This window comes from Rhineura floridana, chromosome 5 (assembly GCF_030035675.1).
Source record: "Rhineura floridana isolate rRhiFlo1 chromosome 5, rRhiFlo1.hap2, whole genome shotgun sequence".
Classification (NCBI taxonomy): Eukaryota; Metazoa; Chordata; class Lepidosauria; order Squamata; family Rhineuridae; genus Rhineura; species Rhineura floridana.
The window spans coordinates 160,068,875-160,096,716 of NC_084484.1; the positions used below are offsets into that span (position 1 = coordinate 160,068,875).

General features: G+C 41.5%; 1 protein-coding gene across 2 annotated transcripts in view; it reads left to right on the top strand.

Annotated features, from left to right (window-relative positions):
- Positions 1 to 4,739: 4,739 nt before the first annotated feature.
- Positions 4,740 to 27,842, top strand: part of EXPH5 (exophilin 5) — an 82,475-nt gene continuing 59,372 nt past the window's right edge. Inside the window, exon 1 of one of the 2 annotated variants that reach the window (XM_061628646.1) lies at positions 4,740 to 4,839. Coding sequence is in view for 1 of the 2 variants with exons in the window: in XM_061628644.1 (XP_061484628.1) it covers positions 16,777 to 16,901 (125 nt within the window). In the remaining variant the exon portion in view is untranslated. Of the gene's footprint in view, positions 4,840 to 16,555; positions 16,902 to 27,842 lie in introns of those variants that run through there. The other variant, XM_061628644.1, reaches the window with a different exon arrangement.

The following is a 27,842-nucleotide window of genomic DNA, read 5'->3' on the forward strand; positions in this document are numbered from 1 at the left end:
GTTATGATAAAAAGGAGAGAGTGATGATATCATTGGATGTGCAGTGCGGGGCTTAATCTATAGGAGGGTTTAGTTGTATACCCGTGGAATTATTTCCCAACCTGTTTAGAGTTCATCCCTAGGAGGATGTGTAGCATTAATAAAGAGGAGAGTGTCTGATCCGCATTTCAGAATAAAGTCAACAAGATCGTGGCCACCCGAACAGATTACTTGGACGACGCGATTGTTGCCATTCATGTCCGATTTAACTCTGAGCTGAAGTTTTTTGTGCAGTGAAAACCACTAGAGGTCGTAACTGTTGCATATGTATATCATGCTCATGAATATGAAACAGGAATAATAGCTGTCAGAAGTGCAAGTGACGGAGGTTTGGGTTTCCTAAACCTGGGTTAAATCTTAGCTTAGAGTATATATAATAATAATGAAACGTGTCTGTCACATATGCTCCGACTTCATCATTCATGTACAACACATGTACACAGAGGGGCAAAAACAAATCTGCCAATCATGCCAACTTGGGCTCCTTCCGGTAGGAAAGGCGGGATATAAATTAAATAAATAAATGTCCATCCCTTTAGGAAAAAGGCCATGGTAACATGGTCTCAAGATCTGCTGATATCCTGGCACCTCAGGATCCCATCAAGTCTGGAAGGAAACTGCTTATTTTGTTTTGTTTTTATTAACATATCTATAAACCACCTTCCAATATGGGCTCAGCAGGCACCATGCATACCAAAGGAAAGATAAAATGTTGTCCAAGGGAAATCAATGGAAACTTTTGTGAACTATGCTCTGCGTAGCCCTGATCTGGGCTCTCTTTCTTACAGTGCAATCATATGTATGTTTACTCAGGCATACATTTCACTGAGTTCAACTAGGTTTGCAGTCTTGGGTCTTATCCACATGGGGGCATAACTCCATGCTAATGAAGCTGTTTTTTACCTCCATTTTCTGTTTGCACCGTCCACAGTAAGGGCTCAATGCCAGCTGCAAACACTTTTTAGTCACACTTGAGGGGAAACATCATTCACACAGTTTCCTAAACACTATGCCCTCTAATTTAACATTTCCACTCCCTCTGGTTACCTGGCAACCAAGCATGCTCAGTTTATTCTATCAATATGTTTCATTTTAAAAACAACCAGGAAGTGTGATTATTTGTATTTTCACTGGTACAATACAAATGAAATACAAATCTTTGTTTGAGCAGTATCATGCTTTTGTGCACAAGTTAGGGGGGAAAGAAAAATACGGCACCATTTGCAGCAATATAAAAAAGCCTTGCAGAACAGAAGAGAGCAGCAGAAGTTTCTCTTTAGCCCACGGGAAATGAAATGAAAGAAGGAAGGGGTAGGGAGTAGGTGTGGAGAGGGGAATGGTTGACACACCCACCTAAAATCATCAGAGCAAAAGCGTCTGCAAGCCCTAGAGATACGGAGTGAAGATGTTTTTTCCTTCTCTTTTCGGATTATCAGAGGATTGGGTTAGTACGGATTTACAGGGGGGAAACTGCAATAGCTTTTGTTTGCCAGTAACATCATGTGATCCATGTGAATTAAAAGGGGATGTGAGTAGCACCAGAGACACACTAAATCACCATGTAGATGAGCCGTGGTCGCATTCAAGTAGGATGGGATGCTGGGAGGCTTTAATGCAGACAGACAGTTGGGTAAACTTGCTTTTGCCCTGGTCCAGGTATTTACCCAGGCTTCTAGTAGTGGGGTATGCAGTAAACACCCGTGGACACCTCACCTGGAGGCCTGATCATGCAATATCTTCCCCCCTTCCCATTTTGAAGGAAATTGCACAAATGGAAGTTCACATGAGCAGGTGTTGGTCCACAGCACTCAATTCATACATGACAATCCCTAAGCGGCAGAGCATGATTATTCTTCGATAAGGATGTAAGAAGAGAGCCCTGATGGATTAGACCAAAGGCCCATCTAGTCCAGCTTCATGATTCCCAAAGTGGCCAACTAGATTTATTTACTCATTTATTTTAAAATAATATATATTGCTAAATACTAAAAATATCAAAGAGGTGTACAAAAATTAAAATTGCATAACAATATAAAATACAGTATAATAATTTCACACATTCACACTGATCAGCACTCTGCTTGACCCAAAAATAATAATCTGGGAAAGCTTGGGTGAAAATAAAAGTTTTTAGCATATGCCGAAAACACACAATTTTTGGCACATGCCTTATTTTCAGTGGAAGAGTGTTCCGCATAGCTCCTGCCACCGCACTAAAGCTTCACTAAAGCTGGTAGCTTCAAGATGAACTGCAGGTCCATGCAGCTCTACCAAGAGGTCCTTCTCTGATTATCCCAATGACCAGGCTGAAGTTATAGGGGGAAAGGCAGACTCTCAACCTGGATGCAAGTTGTTTAAGGCCTTACACACTATTAGTAAAACCTTCAACAGTAACATTAGTAAACCTTTCAACCAGGTCTTGAAGACAATAATTGTCTCCCACTGTTGCTCCCTAGCAATTTATATTCAGAGATATACTACAGAACAGGGCTGGGGAACCTGCAGAACTCCAAACATTGTTGGACTCCAACTCCCATAAGCCACAGCAAGCATGGACAATAGTCAGGGATGATGAGAGTTGTGATCCAACAACATCTAGAGGGCCACAGATTTCCCACCACTACAGGGGGATCTCTATAACTATAATGACTAATGGAACAACATGGAAAGGCTGGGTAAATGTCTGAATCAGGGCAACATTTCTGCAAGCCCTGTCTTGTCTGTTCAAGATGACTTGATGCCAGCCATTTAGGGGCAGTGATTCATCTATTCTTTCTGACAAAATGGCTGTAACAATCTAGGGCTGGGAAACCTGCACCCTCCAAATTTTGTTGGACTACAATTCCTATCATCCAGAGCTTGGAAGTAATTAGTTACAAAAATGAATTACTTGTAATTTATTACTTTTTGAGGAACTAGTGGGTAATTCCTTTATATTTTGATTGTAATAGAATGAGGAGTAATTTTATTACTTTTGAAGAGTAACTGTAATGTTTCCAGCTTTACTTTTGGGCATTGCTTGGGGGAGGAGTATGGGAAGTCTTCTGCTCCTCTGATTTGTGGATAAAAATCATGTGCCTCAAACTGGGCTCTGTGCAGCATTGCTCTTCCCTCATGCTCTGTGGGTGGGTAGGAGGTGACAAGGGAGGAGGTGGAGAGTGAGACGGGGTGGAGTGGAGAAAACAATTGTTTTAAAAAATGGATGGCGATGGTGAAGAATGGAGTGGAGGGAGAAAGGAGCCAGAGGACAAAAACATGGGTAAAGGAGAAGGAGGCAGCAGCAGAATGCATATAAATAACTGTGGAGGTGAAAGATGACAACATTGTGTGTGTGTGTGTGTGTGTGTGTGTGTGTGTTTGCACTTGGCACGCAAAGCAGCCTCTGATGCCCTCCCTGGCTACTTTGCTGCATTTGCAGTGTTTTAACTTTTGTTCATCTCTGGGGAAAATGTTTGCTTGGATGGGTGTCCCTTAGTTGGTGGCAGGGCAGGGTCCAGTTGGTGGCTGAGTGAGAGAGACTATGATTGCTGGCTGAGAGTGTCTGTGGTGGTGATGGGTTTGCACTTGGTTTGACATGCAAAAATCTGAGTAGTGGCCTCTGCCTGCCTACCCTCCTCCCTTACCAGCGGAGAGACCACCACTGCTATCTTATGGATAAAAAGAATTATTCTACTACCTCTGTATGTGTGTGTTTATTTTTAATGTTGTTTTAGGTAACTTATTAGTGTGCAGCAGTGTGCGGTACCCTTGTAGGCACTCTAGGGTTTTTTAAAGCAACTTAAGTGTAAGTGTAGTGATTACTTTTGAGTATCCATAAAGTAATCAATTCCTTTCAGAACAACTGTAATGGTAATGGTAATTTATTTCTTTTCGGGGCCATGTAACAGTAATGGTAATTTATTCCTTTTAATAAGTAATCTTCCAAGCTCTGCTATCATCCCTAGGAACACACAAAGCTGCCTTATACCAAGTCCAACCATTGGCACATCTAGTATTGTCTTCACTGACTGACACCAGCTCTCCAGTGTTTCAAATAGGGGTCTCTTCCAGCCCTACCTGAAGATGCCGGGGATTGAACCTGGGACTTTCTGCATGCCTGCATCCTTGACTAATGGCCATACTGGCTGGCAATGATCCACATTGGAGTTCAGCAACATTTGGGTGGCTACAGCCTCCCTACCCTTCTAATCCATCCTGAGCCTGTAGGTTAGAAATATAATAAATAGCCATAATGCAGAGTATATTCCTTCTGCTATTCAAAATCTCATGAAAGGTCTCAGAGAAAATATAAAGAGAGGCATGGCATTAATTGCAAATGAAACCTGGAAGTGATAGGAATATGAATAATGCTGTAAAAGCTGGAATAACCTGAAATGAATGTTTATGCTCTGCTTCTTAAATCTGTTTTCTTAAGGGACAACAACAGACTATAGTGCCACTTTATCAAAACAAAAATCAGTTTTCATCATCTCCTTTTCCAAAATGACAGAAGCCAAACCCATTGATTCATCTCCTAATTGCCGTTCTTCAGATGACCTACTTTGCTTTTAACTTTGGGTGTTGCTCCACCCCCTTTATGTCTCTTGCATGCCTCTTCATTAATACTAAACTTCCTGTTTGTGAGCTTGTTTAATCCCAAAGTTACAGCTCTTAAATCAAGAAGGGCTGAATATTGATGACAAGCATATTGCACTTCACTAAGAATATCTACTTGGTGAGAAAAGAAGTACCAAGAAGACCCAACTTGAGTTTTACAGCCTGATTCCTGGATCCAACCTTTATTCTGACAGCTCACAAAAGGTACTGAGAAAGATTTGTTATAGTCTCTTTTCTGATATATCTACCAGAATCTAAAAAGTCAGGTGAAGACTTCGTAGGTGCTGAAAGATAAGAACATTTGCTTTTTTGGTTGAGGAAGCACTACCTTTTATGGGAAAATAAGGTCAGAGCCTAAACTAAATCCGCTGGAAGTTTAAAATAATGGGATAATATTCTTGTGGCCATTAGTTTCACCGCTTGTAATTAACTCTTTTCCTTTGGGCTATACTTAAATAATAGATTGAAGTTTCAGCTGATTCATATGAACCTGCTTTGTATTGAGTCAGGCCATTAATCCATCTAGCCGGTGCTGTCTGACTGGCAGCAGGTTCATTAGAAGTCGTTTTTCCCTGAAATACGTTGAGGAGCAAAACTACGAACTGAACTTGAGATATTCTAGATGTAAAGTATGCTTTCAATGGCCCTCCATAAACATGACTTAGCTGTAACAAAATATTATCTACATCATTGTCTCATCAGTATTTGACCAGAGGCCGCATTGGTTTGTTTCCAGATGCCATTCAGAATCTCATGGTTAACCTATGGTGCTGGCTAACCAACATGGTTAATTTAGCAGTTGTTCTTCATGCTACGCAACTTGATGGCAATCTGAGGCTTTGCAAGCATGGCGTTCTCTGAAGAGGGCTCAAATCACTAAATCTCATGATCTGTCCTAGTCTTTCACAATTTTGTTTGGCTGAACTTTAGTCAACAGCGCACAATCAATATTTTTAGGCTGTCCATGCCAGTTTCCATTAGAGTGGAGTATTCTAGAAGAGGGCATGGTTGGCTAGCACCCTGAACAAGTGTAGCAAGTTTATCTGTTTAAAAAGGAGAGCAATCCTGTTTCCATTAAACATGAATTAATCTTTGCTGCTATAGCTTTTTTTTTTTTTTACTTTAGCTCCTTTGATACACTGATTGTTGGTATCATATCTTTGTATTTTAATTGTTTTAGAAATTTTAGATTTTGAGAGAGATTGGATATGTCATTTTAAAATTAAATAAACAAAGTAAGCACTGCTTGAGGCAGTCTACAATTCTGCCATACTACCCTTTGGCTGGCCATTAAGTTTTTCCTCCTTGTTGTGGGAAATTGGTTATTTTGATTCATTCAATGTGAACACATAATCAACAATCTTGCATTCACACCACTGATTGACCCACATTAGGGAAAGTTTGCAAGACCATGCAAAATTTAGGTTTGTCCTCAGGTACAATGTTCAAAGGTGAGGAGTGTAAAAATAATGTACAAGTTTGATGATGTGCATAAACCCAGAAACATTTGGATACTGAACACCTGCACAAGCCAAACAAACACACATTTTAAAAACTGGAATGAAAGGTGATAGATTACACACACCATGTTCATCCCTGGCATCTCCACTTTTAAATGGTTCTCCAGTAGCAGGCAAAGTGGGCAATAACTTCTGCCTGAAACCTGAAAAAGCTACTACCAATTTGTCTACTCTAGTCTAACACAATATTGCCCTAGATTAGGGTGGTTAGGTGAAAAAAAGAGAACAGGGCTGTTGTACCTTTAGTAGCAGAAACCCTGTGCTCTCTCTCACCATAGCAGGACCAGCTCAGGACCATTCCTGGTTAGTAGGGTTAACCTAGCCACTGTGGTCCATCTCTGGTAAAATTCTGACTGGATTATTGTAATGTGCTTTATGTAGGGCTGCCCTTGCAGATGACGCAGAACCTGCAGCTACTGCAGAATGAGGTGGCTAGGCGAAGTGAAACTTGATATAGGGACCATATTATACAATTTCTAAAAAATCTGCAGTGGCTCCCAATGTACTTCCAGTCCTATTTCAGTGTGTTAGTAATGACCTATAAAGCCCCAAAGGCTAAGTGACTTGGGACCTAGATATTTGACAGAGTGCCTCTCCCAATATTTTCCTACCTGACTATTATCTGCTGGGCAGGGTCTTCTCTGTGACACACCTCTGGGAGCTATACATTATGTGGAAAAGTGGAAGAGGGCCTTCTCTGCTGTGGTGCCTTGGCTATGGAATCCCAGTACCTCAGAGAGCCACATGGCACCTATGGTGAGCCAGTGTGGTGTAATGGCTAGAGTGTCAGACTGGGACCCAAGAGACAAGGGTTCAAATCCCCACTTGGTCATGAAGCTTGCTAGGTGATCCTGGGCCAGTCACTATATCTCAGCCTAACAGGGTTGTTGCGAGGATAAAATTGGGAGGGGAGAACCATATTTGTACGCCACCTTGAGCTCCTTGGAAGAAAGGTGGGATATAAAAGTAATTATTATCCCATTGGCACCAGTTTAAGACCCTAGTTGCTTACTCAGGCATTGGGACTTCTTGTCTACAGTGCGATATTGTTTATCCACTCACTACTTTTAGGGTTTTACCACTGATTATTATTTTATGCTATTATTTATTTGCTGAATTGTTGTTTTATGCCCTGCCTCGAGATCATCTGGTAAAGAGCAGATTAGACATATTTTTATTAATAAATGTCTGCACAAAAGTAGTCCCCATTGAGTTCACTTGTGTACAGGACTGCAGTATTAAACTGAAATCCTATGCCCGCTTATCTAGGTGTAATGAACTGAATGGGACTTACTGATGAATAGATTTGTATAGGCTTGCAATGTTACTTCCAGGGAAGTGCAGATACGACTGCAGACTTAGCGCGGACCCAACCCATTGTATTTGGTTTCCTATTTCTTTAGTACATTTAATTTTTAAGCCTATTGCACAATCATTTTTATCTCCTTTGACCAGGTGCAAATTCTGGTTGTGCCATACCAAGGGAAATCAGATGCAAATTACCTGTAACGTCAAAAGAGTGACGAGGAAGAAAGATGAATGAGAAGAGACATGTTGGGGTGTATCTACATTCTCAACTAGAACTGGTTTAAGGCAGCCTTTCTTCCCAGGGAAGCCTGGGAATTCTGTGAAGGAGGCAGTGAGGCCAAACAGATAATCTTAGCACCCTGACCAGGCTACAAAGCTCAGGACTCCATGGAAGCAGAGCTTGGAAAATTTACTTTTTTGAACTACAGCTCCCATCAGCCTAATCCAGTGGCCATGTTGCCTAGGGCTGATGGGAGTTGTAGTTCAAAAAAGTAACTTTTCCAAGCTCTGCATGGAAGATAAACCAGTATAAAACCAGTATAAATATGAAATGTAGATACTGTAGATAACTTATCTAGGATGAAATAATAGCAGGTTTTGCAGATGGGAAATGTATCAGAGACCACTTCTTTGGGAACAAATAGAAAAGGGGATCTTTCCATTCAGTTATTTTCTGTAACTTCTTTAGACAATCATCCGTAGGGAAGGAGCGAGGACAGCATTTGGACCCTCATTATCACTTTGATGGAAACCACCTTTTATAAACAAGAATGGGACAGATCATGTAGCATGTAAACCAATAATTTCCTATATATTTGCTTTTCTGGTAGTTTACAGTCACAGTTGGCCTGTGTTAAATATTTACATTTACTGGCAACATGATTGTTTTGTCAGAGATGACGCTGGAAAGCTATCACACTTTGTTCAACAACCTCCCTCTCTCTGAAGACGTACATTCATGCAATTATTGTTCTTGCACTGTGATGATTGGCAATAGATATTACTGGTTGATTATTTTAAGAACAGAAAAGTCCATGGGTCTAGCAACTTTAGCATTCTCAGTCAGTGGCTGATAGAGTCAAACAAAGAGGAATAATTCCTGACTTCTTGTTGTTATATGACTTCAAGTCTATTATTATTTATGGCAACCCTATTAATTTTTTTAATGTATGTATTCATAGGGTTTTCATGGTAAGAGGTATTCAGAGGTGGCTTACACCTTCCTCCAAGCCAGTATTCCCAGGCGGTCTCCCATTCAATTACTAACCATGCCTGACCCTGCTTAGCTTCCAAGCTCAGACAAGATCAGGTGTGTTCAGGGTAGTGTGGCTACAGGCAATTTCTGACTGCTCAGGTCTAAAAGACTATGAGCTGGTTTGCATGACACACTAAACCAAACCTTGCTAACATATAGGCTCCCGAAGAGGACCTAGTAGATGCTTTTCTCCTCCTTCTCAGTCTGAGAGTTTATCTACTAGTCCCAGTTCAAATAACACATTAAGGGAACAGCAGCAACAAGTGGCTGCAAGCTCCTGTCTGGGAGCCTGCAAATTCACATGGACTTGCTAAGCCAAAGTTTGGCGTAGTGTGGCATGGGAACCAAGCCGATATAAAGGTCAGGACAAAACCCCTGCAAATTTTGCTTAAAATATCCTTCTATACAAAAGTTATTTTGTATATTCTAAATGTAATAATTATTGTATTTGGACTATTTCATTACTAATTTTTGTATATAAGGATGCTTTTTAGTAAAATTTGCACAGCTTTTGTCCCGATTGTTTTATTCTGTACGACAGTGGCCATTCAGATTAAATAGTGGCCACTCAAAATTATTTTCAGCATTTTATACCATTTTGCAATTATTTGCTAATCAGTGCCAAATAGTTGTTAATAATTTTTATTTCTTTATTTTATTAAATTTATATCCCGCCCTTCTCTCAATTTTGATAATTCTATGTGTACCTGATACGTTTATCCTACAGTCCAAATAAAACCTAGTAGAGAACTAGATATTAAATGTCAGTAGGCATTCTACCATGGGACCAATGTTTAGTTGAAATTTTTACTCATTCCATTGTAAAAGGCTTGGCTACAATAAAGTGTGAATGTGAGTGGGTACTGTACAAGTATTTGTTGGCTGCCTTGAGTTTTCATGTTGGAAAAGGCAGGTAAGATAACACAGTCCCCAACGTTGCCATCCCCAGTAGATGAGCCCCAAACTTTTGCACATTGAGTGGAAAGACTTTAAGGAATGTTTGCGTGTTCAACTGAATGTATTTAGAATCCTCCAGGAGACCAAGAATCCTAAGGAATTGGAGTTCCCAATTGCATGGAGCTCATTCAGCCAAAGACGTAAATATCCTCCCTTCAGGCCTTCTTACTCAATTTATGAAAGTTGGGAGTGGAGCCAGAATGGACAGCGATGTTGGAGACAGGGCTAGTTCATGTAGTCCTACTCCTTCCACCATGTGTTCTGAGAATGCATGAAGGCAAATGCTAACCCAGGGCTCAGTTAGGAGCAAAAACTGCTTTCTCTTTACAGTGGAAGTTGTAATTATTGTGGTTTTAGGAATAATTTTTATCAAATTTGTTATTATTGATAGTTCCCCCGCCCCCAATTCCTGGTCAGCAGCTTCAGCCAGTTTCTTTGCAACATTTGCTTTCGCCACACATGAGATGATACATGCAAATGGATTGGTGGAGTAATTATTGGGCCTGCCCTGGGCTGTACACATAACATGTTACATTTAATACAATCACTGTAGTCATAAGCGCCATTAATTTATTTTTCCACCATGCTATTTTTATCTACCTTATTATACACCAGATCAGAATCTTCTGCAGAGGGCATTGTTTTTATAACCTGCATTTCAACTCTTGCTTTTCATGATTTGGAATTCACAAAGCCTGGGACCAGCTCTTAAATCTCAGTTATAGGAAGCATGCAAGTGCCTGTGCTACTGAGCTTCATTCCAGGTTTCCCAAGAATGTTTGTTTGGCATCCACATGGGATATGAGCTTGGAAAAGTTACTTTTTTAAACTACAACGCCCATCAGCCCCAGCCAGCATGCCCACTGGATTGGGCTGATGGGAGCTGTAGTTCAAAAAAGTAACTTTTCCAAGCTCTGGATATGCACAGCATCTTATGGAAACACAGCAACCAGCAGGGTTAAGTCTAAGCTTCAAACACACAAACAAAACAACCAGGTTGCCCTTTCCCCCACTCTATAAATAAAAAATCTAGGAAAGAAAAATGACATGGAAAGGAAAAAGGAAAAAGTGAGAAAGGAAAGCAGAAAGACAGAAAAAGAGGAAGAAAAATAGAAGTGTCTTGAAAAGTAATCATATGATGTCAGGTGATGGACAGGTGGGCAGGGCCACCACCTACCTGTAAAAGTGGCCCTCTAGCTGGATCCAGTTCTCCACACCTGGGCTCCAGTTGATTCCATGAATGTATCACCACAATAGGTGAAATAAATAATATCCCAGCTTCGTGCAGATTCTAGACTCCGTCTGCGCTATAGATTTAGAACACTTTTATACCACTTTAAGCTGTCATGGCTGCCCCCAAAGAATCTTGGGAACTATTGTTTGTGAAGGTGCTGAGAATTATTAGAAGATCCCTATTCCCCTCAGAGCTACAATTCTCCAAGTTCCCTGGAAAGAGGGATTGATTGTTAAATCACTCTGCAAATTGTAACCCTGAGGGGAACAGGGGTCTCCTGAAAACTCTCAGCACCCTTAACAAGCTACAGTTCCTAGGATTATTTTTGGGAAGCCATGACTGTTTAAAGTGGTATGATACTGCTTTAAATGTATAGCGCCAGTGGGGCCCTAATGGGAAGAGCATTCAGCAGAGCCTCACCCAAGTGAAAGCTTCCACTTTCCCCAAACTGTTTACTGTTTGCCCCTTTCTGATGTTACCTCTCCAGCCCAAATGGACAAAATGGGTCAGGAGGAGAAGACAACAGATGGCCAGTCAGACAGAAGGGAAAGATGTGGGTCATTGTTATAGAAGGCGTTGCATTAGTGCAGCAGATGGTGTTCCATAATTCTATGCACTAATTTGCTAGTACAAGAGCAACACAGCATATATGCTTTTGTTTCTGTCTGATACGCCCAGCCTCACATGAGCAAGGAGGGCAATTTCTGTCTCTATCTGTAGTTAAACGTGCCTTCATATGAACACAAGGAAGAAACAGCCCCATTGCTGATGCTTCTCACTGTCAGTGAGAATAGAGGCATGTTGCCACAGACAGATGATGTAATCCCTTTGCATATGTGTTGTCTGTTTGGGGGAAACACCTCACAAAGCAAACAAAATAGGCCCAAAGTGCATGGACAAAGTCTCCCTCTACATTTTAGAACTGCACTAAAAATCCTCTCCTTTGTAGAAAAATGTTCCATTGGTGAATCTGACTTACCAGTGGTAGAAAACAATTTCAAGTATGGTCTTTTCCGGAAACATTCTCCAAGGCACTCCATCTATACCAGACAGCAGTAATAATTATCATTGTAAATTGCAGTGATGCTAGGGAATTGCAGATGCTCCAGAAAGGAGTTAATAATAGGGCACTACGTCAGTGTTTTCTTATGTACTTCAAAATCACAGCATTCTGTGATTAAGTCCTATAACTGCCAAATGACATCTCATTTTAAGAGCAAGATTACTGGGCTTCAGGTGACCCATAGGTTCATAGGAAGAGTGCTTCTTATTTGAGGGTGACTCTTTTCCTGTATGATTTGTTGCTTTAGGGTTTTTTCCCCTCAAATAAGCTTTGTAAGTCCTCTTTTGGGTTTTCATTGTTTCTTCCTCCCCCCCTCCCGTGCAGTTGTTCAATCATATAGTTTCCTGTAAAACACACCCACCCACACCATAGCATAATTAACAACAACAATAACAACACTTACAACACACTATTAGTGTGTATAGTACCTTACTGAGTGACATAAGCAAAAGTAGACAAAATAGACAGTGGAAAAGAGGGTGAAGAAAGGGCTGTGGCTAAGTGGTAAAGCACCCGCTTTGCATGTAGAAGGTCCCTGGTTCAATCCCCAGCATCTCCAGGTAGGGCTGAAAGAGACCAGTGTTTGAAAACCTGAAGAGCCACTGCCAGTCAGTGTAGATTGGAAGTGATTGGTCTATGTTCCTATACGGTAGAGGGAAAAGAAAGGAGGCACATATGGTTACAGTTAGGTAGGAGGTTTAAGAGGATAAGCCAGAGGGCAAACATAAAATATGGTTTTTCAGGAGGGTTAAAATCAAGCAGAAGAGACCCAATATGGAAACATAGGGTGATATTCAACTAAATTCTCGCACTAGTGCAAAGATTATTTATTTATTTAAAGTATTTCTATCCCGCCCTTCTACCCTATAACAGGGCACTCAGGGTAGCTTACAAAAATAAAATCAAACACGTACCTAATAAAATTGTAAACAATAAAATCACAAAAACAATATATGCACACACACACACATATACATATATATAGGGAGTGGTACTAAAGGGGATTACAAGGGTAAAATTTAACGTAGAAGGCATAGAGCTAGCTCAAGGTGGTTTCCCCTCCTCCCTCCCCACATGCAACCCATACTGTCCCCAAATCTACTCCAGTGGGGTTGGAGAACCCCCCAGAGCAGATCTGGGGGACATGCAGACAGGATAATGTTCCGTTGTGCACAGAAACCTTGCGCTGACAGAACATTTACCATAATGCTTTGCTGAATACAACCCATAACAAACACAATGGAAATGGAAATGGAAATGGACTGCCTTCAAGTCGATCCTGACTTATGGTGACCCTACGAATAGGGTTTTCATGGTAAGCAGTTTTCAGAGGGGGGTTACCACTGCCTTCCTCTGAGGCTGAGAGGCAGTGACTGGCCCAAGTAAGCTTCATGGCTGTGTGGGGATTCAAACCTTGGTCTCCTTGGTTGTAGTCCAGCACCTTAACCACTACATCACACTGGCTCTCTTAACACAATAGTTTTTTAAAAAAACACCACTAAATTGTCTACCCTATAGCTTGAAGGTTTTATATGCAAGTTACACAAAATGTGAAAGATGTTACAAAAGCAAAGGCTTTCCTAGAAACTAAAAAAAGTCACAGAAACTCATTTTGCATCTCAGCACAGTCAATCCACTGAACAAATATGGGTATGTGTGGAGGACAGTGTAGAGCAGGACATCATAACATTCCTCCTGAATTAGCCAATAAATACTTGAAATGAGTTGGAGGAGCCCCTCTTCTTAAGAACTGCCCACACTTCCGTAAGAAGGCCTATTTCATAGTCCACACACCACCAGTTGTTTCAGAATGAAACTAGTTGTATGTTCTAACAATGTGTCTGCAGCAGTTCCATGTCCTTCTTTTCTTCATTTATGCATTTATTTTATAGCCTCTTTACACCACGTTTTAGCCTAAAAGTCTCCCAATGCGGGTTACAAAGACTGATAGTAAAGTTGCATATACACCATACACTTAAAGCACATTTCCCCCCTCCCCCAAAGAATCATGGGAACTGTGGTATACGCCTCACAGAGTTACAATTCCTAACACCCGTAACAGTCTAGAGTTCCCAGAATTCTTGGACGGGGGGGCGTGCTTTAAATGTGGGGTGTGTATGCAGCCTAAAACAGTCCCTGCCTCAAGCTTATAATCTAAAAGACATGAGACACAAGGAAAAAGGAATGGGAAGAAAAAACAAGCTCATAAACAAGTTATTTAATAATAATAAGTTTATTATGGTCAAAGACCAGCATATAAAGTTCTTTAAACAAAATGGCTTTGAACTTGGAAGTATGACATTCACACAGAAAGCGGAAATGAGGAGAGCTAATTGTAAAAGCAAAGCTAGGACTCGGGGAGAAGAATCAGTTCTAAATTCATTATAAAACAGTATACAAATCTGGGGGAAACACTTTGTATTTATACCACAGTGTAACTTTCTCCCCTGTAATTTAATGCATGGGTTTAATTAAACCTGTCTTGTACACTGCCTGCTAATCTTCACAATTATCTCACAGAGCAATTAATTCAAACAGGAAGAGACTTGATCCTACAGTTCTTCAGAACCTCTGGGCTAATTGCTGTGAGATTCTGCTGATTATTTTGGAATACTTTCGTGTACTCTGCCTTTTCTTTTTTTAAATATACCTTCTAGTCTTTTTTTTTTTTTGCAACTTTGAAAAAACTCATGGAGAATGAGGGGATTTAAAGTCTCCCACACTATAGCACTACGTATTTCTAGATGTGCAAGCTTAAGAACCTGCGGACAATGTAACAACGTAGTAGCTGAAGAACTACTCACACTTGCCCATTCATTAAAACTCCATGTGTCAGCAGTACCTGCCACCAGCAATAGTAAATTATGGCTGAGGTAACCATCCCATTAGGCTCTTTTGGGACAGGTGCAAATACTTTTTATGACACAAACAGTATCTTTGTTGTTTGAAAGAATACAAGCAAAATCAAAATGACTACACAAGTTTCTATGTCCAATAATCTCAGTTCTCCAAGTATTGATTCTTATGTAGCAAAAACGGCATCATTCTTAAACAACAGGGAGGAATCAGCAGGTTTAGGGGAGAACCAAGGTTTGCAAAATGACAAGAAATATTTAGGGGAAAAGCCCAGTGAAGACTGAGTGGCCACAGAACACTGACAGTTGGAGGAGGGGGGAAATGGAAATGAGGTGGAATCCTGAACAGCAGCATTTTATACTGCAACATTTTGTTGAAGGGACCATTTGTAAATAAAGAATACAAATGAAACCTACAATAAAATGTTGCAGTGCACCCCCATGCTCTAATATAAGTGCTCCTGTTCAGGCTCCCAGCCAGCCATCCTTTCCTGCAAGTTGTGGCCTGAAGCAGGAAAATTCCCTCCCCCCTCCTCCATTTTGCCTGCTTCATCCCCAAACGATATGTTCAACATTCTATGGCTTTGGAGATCACTGAGCCTACTCAGTCCTCATTAGGCTGTTCTGGGTTTCCAACCTCCCTTTATAAACTTACATACTTCTAATGAAGCTAATCACACTTCTACTGAGTATGTAGAAACCACTTTTTTGGCAGGGGGGCACAGTGCTTCCAACCCTATAGGCTTGGCCACCTGGGTCGGCCAATCAGTATCCATGACAATTATTCATTTGTTACATTTATATCCTATAGAAACCTCTGAGGCCCGCTGTAATGAATTTGCTAGGCACTTCCAGGATAAAATCTTAAGCATCCGCCAGGACTTAGACTCCAGTGTTATAGCAGGTGAATCAAGCGGGGTATCCAGAGCACAGCCTTGTCCCGATTTCTTGGATGAGTTTCAGTTGGTACAACTTGAGGACGTTGACAAGGTGCTTGGACACATTTGTGCAACCACTTCTGTGCTGGATCCTTGCCCTTCTTGGCTAATAAAAGCTAGCGGGGATGGAATAGCCGGCTGGGCCAGGGAAGTGATTAATGCTTCTTTGCGAGAGGGAATGGTCCCGGGCTCCGTGAAAGAGGCGGTAGTGAGACCACTCCTGAAGAAATCTTCACTGGACCCTGACAATCTTAATAACTATAGGCCGGTGGCAAATATTTCATTTCTGGGCAAGGTCCTGGAACGAGTGGTTGCAGGGCAGCTCCAGACACTCTTGAATGAGACCGATTATTACCAACCTGGAGCCCTCCAGATGTTTTAGGTACAATTTCCACAGTCCAAAACATCTGAAAGGCACAAGGTCGGCAAAGGCGACACTGGCGTTACACCCTCCTTCTCCCTTTTGGATACCTTGTCACCCTGGCTATCTCACAGCTTTACAACTTCAACTGGCAATGGCCATAAGCAAACTTTTCTATCCCTAATAGAATTTGAAAAGCAAATATTTGGCGAGAAGGCAGCTCTCCTATGTACAAAAGTCGACGTTCCTCCTCCCGACACCTACCCAGCACAACCCCTTAGCCGCCTGGGGAAAAGGAGATCCCGCCCCCTTGCAAACAAGGGATTGGCACGTCCCCTCCCTCCGACCTCAGGCGCCCTTATTTTGATTAGCCGAGCGGGTAGTCAGTCAGTCAGAGGTGCTGCGACAGCCCTTCCCTGAGGTGTCGGGTGTGCGCGTCTCAGAGCTGCGCTCTCCCTGACACAATCTGTTTCATTCCGTCCTGTCCGGAGAAGAGGAGCCGCTGCCGGCTCATCCTCTGCGTGAGGAATGTAATCCGGCGAGGCAAGGATTACATTCTGGGCGCAGGTGTTTTGGGCGATGCTGCTCACGCAGCCGGAGGTGGCAAAGGGTCAACGGCCTTGGCTGACCTCTGAACCACCGGATCCACGATGAACCACCGAGAACCTCGTCGCGGGGTAGATCTCAGCTTCTTAAACAAGGAAGAAGCCCAGCAGATCTTCCAAGTGCTGCAACGAGACTCAGACCTTAAACGGGCCGAGAAGGAAAGAGTCAGGTATAAGACACGACTCAATCCCTGCTGCATCACATGGGGAGGGTGGGGGCGCAGTTCGCCGCAGGGTTTTTCCTTTTTAAGTTCTGATGTCCAGTTGAACTTGCTGGCAAACTTTGTGGAGCGATGGAGGACACGTGGAGAAGCGTTGCTGCGTAAGATCTGTGTGCGCCTTATAACGTGGGTGCTTAATGATCCGCTTTAATCTTTCCTTGATCCCAAGCGCCGGGGAGTTAGAGCTGACTCTTATTATCGAGCCTAGGGCTATAGTGCTTTTTCTCTGCTCTTTCTGCTGCTTTACAGTGCAATCCTAAATATTTTTATTGGGGTTTTTAATGGATGGTGATTTCTGAAGTGGTAGTAATTTTTTTTTTACAAGAGAGGTGTTGTGATGCAAGCTTGCCAAACTAGAATGCAGACTAGTTGACCTTGAAGCACTATGCCTGAATCCTAAGATATTTGGTGAGGTGGCAATAGGTGCTGAGTGTTTTTGGGGAGGCAGACAATCTGTACATGCTCTGAGATAAGCTCGTTTTATTTCAAGTTACTGCTTCATTAGTTTCAAAAACAAGGCCCTGGAATTCAAAAGACATCCCAGGGTTGACCCCAGAAGAATCTTGGGTCATACTTTATTATTTATATTATGGTTTTATAAACAGCTTTACAGCCACGAGGTATCACAGCAGTGTACAATAAGGTAAAATACAAAAGAGGCAAACTTTAAAGACAATGAAGCTATTTCTGCAATTGTATAGTTGATATTCATAAAATGACCAGGTCACACTTTAGGAAAAGCCTTCTTAAACAATAAAGTCTGGTGTGTTTTGTTGGCGTGACATTAAAAAAAAAAGTAAATACTTTTTTCTGCTTCTGTAAGGTGGATGAAACAGGGCTTTGAGTACAATGTATATTTAGGCTACAATTCTGTGCTCATTTATTTGGGAGGAAGTCCCAGTGAACATAGTAGAGTTTACGTCTGAGTAGACACTTATAGGATTGCCTTGTTAGGCTGCAGTTTTTAACATGCTTACCAGGGAGTAAGACCTATCGAATACAGTGGGGCATATTTCCAGGTAAACATACACAGGATTGCACAGTTAATGTTCCTTTTTTGTTCTCTATACCACATCAACAACATCCATGTACCGCAAGGAATTCTTGCCATTCATGCTTAAAAACAAAAGCCATAAGCGTGGCTCTTATGCAAGGACATGATTTTGGTGCTTGGTTCATAAGAGAATTCTTGGCTATGCTGACTCTCAGTGACTTCAGCCCATAATCTGCCAGCTGTGTGCATAGGCTGGCACCCAGACGCTGTGGCATTGGCATGCCACCATAAATCATCCTAAATGTCAATCCTGTGCATGAGGTGAATACATAAGTCTGCCTTTATGTGGACTGTGGCAGATAGAAGTCAACAAAGGCTTTCCCTACAACTCCTATGTGCTGAACTGATCATGTGAATTGACCCAGACTGTACAACTCTATACTTGTACATTCAAATATTAGTCACATAGAATTCGATGAGGCTTACTCGCAGATAAGACAGTACAGGATTGCCACCTGTGTGTGTGACTTAAGTTCACAGCTTTCCTATGCAAGCTTCCTTGAGAGCAACTCCCATTGAAATAAACCTCACTTGAGTACAAAGTAAACATGCCTAACATCAGATTCTTAGGCCTTTTTACTCACAGGAGGCTAAAATGTGTGTGAGCCTCTCTGCATATCGACTGCAGAAGATTAATCAAACCTATAATGAAGGTTGGGAGATTTCAGTCCAACTTGTCTCCAAGATGAATTTTGGGGATCCTCTCCTCCATCTCTCCCTCCTCATCACCTGTGTGTGCGTGTGTTTTCCATCAGATTTATGTTTAACAATAGGTTAGTGTTAACATCTATCAAGGAAGGAAGGGATTGTTATGAGAGGACACAGTAGCTATTTCCTGGGTTTGGTTGCTATGTTAAGACTGCTCCTAAGCTGCCTGTTTCTCACTCACACACTCCGTGAGGGACTTTGCCCTGTAGCTTGGGCAATGCAAAAGGTGCAGAACTGTGTAAGTTGGACACCATTAGTGGCTGGATGTGGTGTATTGCTGAATTGGGCGTTTCTACCTTCAGGACAGTATTTCCTAAATTGTCAACTCCCAGAGTTTTTACAAAGTAATTCTAGGAAGTGGGGGTCATCCAATGAAGTTGAATGGTGGGAGATTCAGGGGAAAAACAAAAGGAAGTACTTCTTCACACAGCTCATAGTTCAATTGAAGTGTACTATCACTGGATGCAATAATGGCCACCAACTTAGGTGGCTTTAAAAGGGTTTTTGACAGATTCATGGAGGGTAAGGTTAAAAAACGGCTATTACTTACTATGGCTCAACTCATTTGAAATGTGGTGTTGGAGGAGAGCTTTGCGCATACCATGGACTGCGAAAAAGACAAATAATTGGGTGTTAGAACAAATTAAGCCAGAACTATCACTAGAAGCTAAAATGATGAAACTGAGGTTATCGTACTTTGGACACATAATGAGAAGACCTGATTCACTAGAAAAGACAATAATGCTGGGAAAAACAGAAGGGAGTAGAAAAAGAGGAAGGCCAAACAAGAGATGGATTGATTCCATAAAGGAAGCCACAGACCTGAACACAAGATCTGAACAGGGTGGTTCATGACAGATACTCTTGGAGGTCGTTGACTCATAGGGTCACCATAATTTGTAATCAACTTGAAGGCACATAACAACAAAAAACTCATTATGGCTATGCATTTACACCAGGATCAGTGGTGATATGCCTCTGAATAGTGGTCATTGGAGAAGACAAGTGAGAGAGGGCTGTTGCACTCATGTCGTGCTTGTGGGCTTCTCAGGAACATCTGTTTGGCTGGACTAGATGAGCTTTTAGTCTGATCCAGGCTTTTATTATTTTATGTTATACATTTATTTATTTATACATACACACATAGGGGTCCCAGTGGTCTCCCCTCTAGTGCTATGCAGAGGTGGAGCTATCAGCAATCTAGAGTGTCACGTGTTCTTCAAACATTTATAAGAGCCCAGTCTTTATTAGGGACTTGCTTATCAGCATCTTTGCTTTTAAGGCTTCACTTGTCATAACATCCCTTGCAAATATCTACAGCAGGGATGTGGGGAGAGGGGTGCAGGCTATGGCCTTCAGGATATTTCTTGGACTCTCACTTCCATTAGCTCCAGCCAGCATAGCCAGTTGTCAGGAATGATGGGAGTTGGTGTCCAACAACATCTGGAGGACCACAAGTTCCCCACCCGTAATGTTTATAGAGGCCACTATAGATTGCTGGGTGCTTGCTGATGACACCTGATCTTGGCACCAAAAATGCCAGTTTCTCACAAGGTTGGTTTTTGTGATAGGAGGGGGAAGGTGCTTTGGACTGTGGTTAATCTATTTAGGCATCAAATTTAGGAAGAAACCTACAGGCACAAATGTTGCCAATGTCACCCATCCCTTCCTCCTATATTATAAAATTAAGATCTTTACCTCTGCGTTCAGGTGGATAGGCAGGAAATTTCAACCACTTTTGTCAATCTCAGCTTCCTTATATAAATTAGAAAGCTGTTTTTTTCTTAAAATGAAGTTAACCCAGACAGTGGTTTCAAAGGGAAACAAATGCTTATCTGTTATACCATCTGCCCTCTACAGTGCATCACCAGTCTGTCCACTGTGGCAAGCTCAGACAGTAAACTTTAAATAACCAGCCTAGCACTTGAATAATGCACTAAAGGTAGCTATGTTTTGCAGGTGGCCTTCTGAAAATTCTGATTCCCCAGTTAACTTGGTAATAAGGCCATAGCTCAGTGGTAGAGCATCTGCTGTGCATGCAGAAGGTCCCAGGTTCAATCCTTGGCATCTCCTGCTGCCAGTCAGTGTAGATCACTGTTCTTCAGACTTGGCTCCCCAGATGTTTTTGGACTACAATTCTCATAATCCCTGACCACTGGCCATGCTGGTTGGAAGTAATGGGAGTGCAACAACCTCTGGAAGGCCACAAGTTCCTCATCCCTGATATAATGCATAGGAGTACTTACAGTGCAATCTTATAATGCCTACTCTGAAGTAAGTCCTATTGAGTTCAATGGGACTTTCTCTAGGGAAATAGAAAATTGCAGCCTTAGATTTATTACACTGCTTGGGAATGAGTTGTGGCTGTGCCCTCTGGTCCAGTCAAACCAGTAGAAACTAGGCTTCCAGGAAGGGTTAAGGAATAATTTTTGCCTCCCCTAGCAACTGCCTACACCTCCTTGGGTCAGCTACCTATTCACTAAAAGAAGTCTGGAATTTCCTGTGTTACTTTATGATGCTCAAATCAAAGCAAAAAATAAGGTTCTCCCATGGAATTGCCATGTATATATTGTTTTTATTGTAATTGTAACCTTTTGTAAGCTGCCCTGAGAACTTAAAGGGGGAGTGATAAGTCAAATATATGTGTGTGTGTGTGTATACACATCTCTCTCTCTCTCACACACACACATATACTCACACACACACGCCTACCCCTATATATAGATTGAACACTCCTGACTTCTATCACTTAGTCAAAAAAACCCAGAGCAGGGGTGATGAGATGAGCCTTCATGAGATCTAAAGTATGTCTGGTATACAGTTGCAGAGTGAAACTTGTGAAACAGAGGGAAACCTGTGGCCCTCCAAATGTTGTTGGACTACAACACCATTCTGCCCCAGCCAGCATCACCAGTTATTAGGGATGATGAGAATTAGAGTCCAGCAATAGCTGGAGGACCACAGGTTCCTCATCACTGCTATAATCCCCTGGGGTCCCAAGCAAGGCCTGGAGGGGACTGCCCATGTGAAGGAGTCATGTGGATTATAGGACTGAAGCTTTTCAGGACCTGGAAGAGCTCCCAACAAAGGGAGATGTTGCTTCAACAACGGCCAGAGTCGAGTTATTGAGTGTGTGCCCTTGGAATTTAAAGGGGCAATGCCATAACTTCGAGCCATACCCTCTGTCATAACTTGACCTTCACGTGCACCCTCTGTCTTCTGAGCCTGGAGTTGCATTCAAGTGAGGGGCCTTAGAGGAGAGGGCAGAGCTGTAGGTTACAGTTCCTCCGTTGATGAGGGTGAACCTATTACCACCACTCAAGCCGTGCATTTATTTATTTATTTATTACATTTATATACCGCCCCATAGCTGAAGCTCTCTTAGACATCAAGACCAGTTCTTTATGGTGGTACACTCCAAACTGGGTATCGGACAGATTCAGGAATATGGGATCTAAATAGTCCCCTCTGCTGCAGAGGCAAGTGTCTTAAGTATCCAAGGCCTGAGACACAACACATCTGATGTCCATAATAATGATCGGCATTTTGCTAGTAAAATAGTAACTTAGCACTTACATAGTGCTGCTTAATTGTTCAAAGTGGTTCACTTATTTCAGTCTGTAAGGTATGCAGGTATTCTTAGCTTCATATTTCACATTCATATTAGCTTCATATTTCACATGCGGCCTAAGGCTGGCCCTTTGGCACCCATGATCCTTGTGGCTGAATTGGAGCTTCTCATAGTTTATAATCTTAACGTCTAAATTATAGTAGTTTATAGCTCCAGTGTTCCTAGAGGCCTGTTGGAACATCACATTGCCCTGCTTGATTGTGGGTAGTGCAGAAGCACAATAATGTTGTGGTGCGTGCTGGCAGGACCTCATATGGAGAAGGCTGCCTTTTATCTCTGACCACAGGAATGTAAATATTTGTATTGTGCCATCCTTCTAAAGGGCTTGTTGGAATAATGAGAATGTATGGACGGATCTCATGACTAGCTGAATTCACTTCGCTGCTACCGTAATGAGCAAGTGCTGCTATGCACCTTTTATTGTACCAACAAGTCTCCAGAAATATTTGAATGGTGTTTTTCAGACTACATGTTCTTCATCAAGCTTAGGTGTTGAGATTTAAACATTTTTAAAAATATCCAATGTTATACATTCAAGCTAGTTATAACCTAGCTGAGAGCTGAAAAAAGCGGAGTTGCACTATATATCTGTGGGTGGATTGTACAACTTTAAATGACTGGAGGGGGATTAGATATTAGAATGTTTCTCTACTGTTATTAAAAATAGTTCTAGACTAGATTCCTTCCCCCTGACTTGTTAGTTATGTATGTGCATAGTAGATCTTTCAGTTGTTCTATCCTTCACTTGAAATGTATCGTGGTACAACCCAGCAACAGATCAGTCACATGAGTTGCTGATCCTATAGCTTGGCTTCAGATCTATATTCTTTAACACAAAGAATTGAAAGTTTTGAACACAGAGTGGTTCAGGCACAATGGCAAACTGGTTTGGCACTGTGCGATGTACTCAGTCCTCCCCTTGCATGATATTCTTCCTTAGTTTGTGGCAAACCATAGTTTGTGCTTTCATCTAAGTTGACAAAATAAGGTTTGCACTTGATCTGCAAACAGGGTGGATTGATTTACATCAAAGCGATCTAAATCATTTATTTCAATAGCCAAGAGAAACCCTTGATTTAAATCAAGTTTGTCACTTACAGTTTTTCACTTTTTTCTTAAACAATGGCGCATGTTATGCAATATAAAATAAGAAAATGACACCCAGTGGCAACTCTGGTCCGGAAGCTGCAGCTGGTGCAAAATACGGCGATGCAACTGCTCACTGGGGCAGAGTATCGCCAACATGTCACCCCGTTGCTGAAAGAATTGCACTGACTGCCCATTAGCTATCGGACCAAGGTCAAGGTTTTGGTTTTTGTGTACAAAGTCCTATGCAGCTTGGGACCAGGATACCCAAAAGATTGTCTTACCCCTTATATACCCAGTCGATCACTGCACTGTTGAAGTGAGGGCCTCCTGCAGATACCATCTTTCAGGAGGTCCATTCTGCACAACATAGGAAACAGACTTTTAGTGTCGTGGCACCTATCCGTTAGAATTCCCTGCCCTTAAATATTGGACAGGCACCATCTCTGACATATTTGCGGTGTCTGCTAAAGACCTTCTTTCAACAACCCTAAGTAGAGACCTTATCCCAGTCTATGTCTATTGCTTTTAAAGATGTTTTTAAATATTTTTTTAAAAAAGGTTTTTTAAAAAATGTTTTGTTTTAATATGTTTTAAAGTCTTTTGTTTTTAAGATGTTTTAGAATATTTTTAGTGGTTTTGTTTGCCGCCCTGAACTCCTTCTGGGAGGAAGAGCGGGATATAAATAAACTCTTTCTGTACCTTAAACTTGGGTTATAGATTCTAAACCTAGTTAAGTGATTAAACAAGCCATAAGGAGCTAAGCTTTTTTTCCGATTAACATCCAACACAGCAAACAGCTTGGGAATTTACTTGTTGAATAATATTAATACTAAAAGGCATAGTCTTGATGAATGATGCATTTGCATAATGCATTATGAAATGAGTTATGCAATTTACTCCCCAGTTGATCCATGTTGTTCTTCAGACATATCCACATCTTCATCCACATCATTTTCTCCCAATAAGCAGGTTTCATTATGATGTTTCATCATTCTTGCAAGTAGGCCCTGCATCTCCTTGTGTTATTTACACTTTGCACTTTCCCCCCTTTTTGCCCAGGGAAGGAATTTCTTCAAAATATTCCCAGATATGGTGTCTCTTATGCCCAGAAGCCATGACAGTTCTTCTGTGGCAAATGTGTGGAGGAATATAGGAGCTGGTACTTATGTCTTCCCTTTTTTCTTTCCAGTTCTCTCCAATATTCCTTTCTACTCTGCCTCCTTTTCTATATTGTCTCTGCTCTAATTCCCTTTTTCCTTGTGTGGCCCAGCTCCATCACTGCATAAGCTCAGAACGATGACAATCCCATTTCCATCTAGCCTGTGGCCACACCCACACCAGACATTTATTTCGCTTTAGACAGTCCTGGCTTCCTCCAAAGAATCCTGAGAAGTGTAGTTTGTGAAGGGTGCTGAGCGTTGATAAAATGGAAATGGACTGTCTTCAAGTCAATTCCTACTTATGACAACCCTATGAATAGGGTTTTCATGGTAAGCAGTTTTCAGAGGGGGTTTACCATTGCCTTCTTCTGAGGCTGAGAGTTCGGAGACTCCTATTCCCCTGACAGACCTCTAGTGGCCAGAGTGGTTTAACAGTCAGCTCCTCTTCCCAGAGAACTCTGGGATTTGGAGCTCTGTGACGGGAAGAGGGGTCTCCTAACACGTCTCAGCACCCTTCACAAACTATACTTCCCAGGATTCTTTTGGGGAATCTAGGACTGTTTAAAGTGGAATATATGTCTGATGTAGATGTGGCCTGTGTCTTTGCATATGTAACTTTAGTCAGAGAAACTGAAAGTGCAGAACTTCCTAGAAGCAAGAGTTTGTAGTTAGGATGGGTAGAGCCATTTTCATGAGATGAAAAATTGAAATGAATGCCCATATTTGGATTGGTAGGTAACTCAACGTGTGTGTGTGACAGAGCCACTAATTCATTTTTATGAGACTTTAAGTGTAGGTTTAGCATATTTGTAATAAGATTAAATTGAATGAGAGAGAAATTTGTTATATTAATTTTTTTAAAAAAAATCTGATTTGAATAAAATAAACTCATTTTTATTTTTATTTTTTAAGCACCGATTTTTATCCACCCTGTCTGCAAATCAGAACTAGAAATCGGAGCTTGACCCTGATTTTGAGAACAAGAATAAACCATAATTTGCCGGTTTGGACAAAATGACAAACTGTGGCTTGCTACAAACTAGGGAAGGAGGGAATGTGAAGGCCTGAGGGTCCTTAAAGATGCATAGGGCCAAACTGTCAGAGCATTACATTGAAACTAGCCCACTGTGTTAACTAATGGCCTCTGAAAAAGAGTTGCACAGACGTATACTGGTGCAAGTCGCAGAGCAATGGAAAAATGAAGGGGGGGATAATTAAATACTAGAAAGTTCACCATAAGTGCTGGGAGTTTCCGTGGGTCCTGTCATTCTGGACTCTAGTCTTTGATGAGATCCAGTTGATTGTGTTTAGACCTGTGGACGGGATGCCACAAGTGGCACTTTTGAACTTTTTTGCAGATACGGACCTAGATGGCAAGGCTAAAGCCCTGGTATGACACTTACTTATGGCCACCCAACTTATGACAGCGAGGCATTGGAAAGACTTGAAAAGCGCCACAGTCTAATACTGGTATCTTAAGTTCTGGTTCATTGCCTTTATGGAAAAATTGACATACAAGTTAAGAGCTGTATGTGGTGTTCTCAGGACAGCTAAATATGTTTCAATGTGGTTAAGAGTTATTACATATGTGCATCGGAAGGAGCATAATCAAAATCCGCCATTCCATTATGCCAGTATCTGGAATGAGTAATTTTCTTTGTTTTCCACCTCGTTACTGTTGATTTATACAGAGTATGTTCCCCATTTATAATATTAATAATGTACTTATTTTACACCACCTTATTGGGGGGGAGTTCTTTAGGGGTTATCTTGTTTCTTATTTTGTATTATGGTTGATACTTTGTAAATTTCTTAAAATGGTGACATTTACTTGGCTTGGAATGTATGTCACTTGTCTCTGATGTTTGTTTGTGTTTTACTATGAAAACCAATAAAATTATTTACATACACACACAAGAAAAAAATACTAGAAGATAGAACTTGCATACCTTTATGAGTACCTTTTCTTTAAGGGGTGCTAAGGTTTTATTATCGCAGGAAGATCAGAACAGGATCAAGGCAAGGTTAATCCTGGGCTCTGAGGGAGAGGTGCAACACCTTGTGCCTTCCAGCATCTGAGTTCATTCCTGCTCTGGAAAGGGCAAGGCAGGGCTGAAGACTGGATGTTCTTGAATACTGTATGTAAAAAACAATGATGGAATAGGAGCCTGGAACAGGAGCAAGGAAATGGCCGAGAATGAATGCAGAAAAAGGAAGCAGGTAGGAGTCCAGAGATTGGAACCAGGAGGATTTGAGCAGGAAGGTGGGTAGATTATAGGGCTCCAACATTTAATCTGTTGGATTCATTGTTTAAAAACAACCCATTTGATAGAAAAGGTGCCCATTTAAACTGGGCAGAATTATTGTTTTTAAGAGTTTTTTTAAATTACACATCAAAATTGCAGCTGCAAGCAGCTTCCTAAACAAGGCATCCCCCCTCCTTCTGCACACAGTCGGAAATGCCTCTTCTGCAATGGTGCCTGCTATAAAACATGTGGGCATCAGAGAAATGAATCTAAATCAATCAACTATAGGAAGGGGCATAGCTTAGTGGTAGAACATCTGCTTTGCATGCATAAAGGTCCCAGATTCAATCCTGGCATTTCCAGGTAGAGGAAGAGAGGTAAAGGCATTTCCAGGAACAGACCCCTACCTGAAACCGGAGAGCCGCTGCTAGCCAGTGTAGACAGTACTGAGCTAGATGGACACATAGTCTTGACTTGATACATAAGGCAGCTTCCGATGTTCCTGTATGATTAATCAATTAAGATTTCTTTAAGTGAGAGCCAGCCCTGGCATGGGGAGATGGGGAAAGTTGTTTTTGTCCAGAGACGAGCAGCAATGGAATTTATTCATTTTCTTGAGGTGAACTTTGGAACCGAGAGACACACAAATGTGTGCTTATTTGTTGGAACCAGAGCTACTGATGTAAAATACTAGGAAGAAGTGCTAAGGAAGGAGCCACGGGGGGGGGTGATGTCTGTACAAGCAGTAATGAGAGGAGCCTTCACCCTGCATGGTTGGAGGAAGCTGATGTGACAAATTAACCTTTCACTGCAAATGAGGCAGAGGAAAAGAGTTTCAAACAGTCTCTCTCTCTCTCTACCCTTCCAATACAATTTCCCTTGCATTCAAAATAAAGAGAGACCGGGAGAAAAATAAAAAATATATGTATTTCCACCATGCAACCTTTTATTTTTGTACACACCTTCTACAAGCAAACACCAGGGAGCAAAAATCTGACAAAG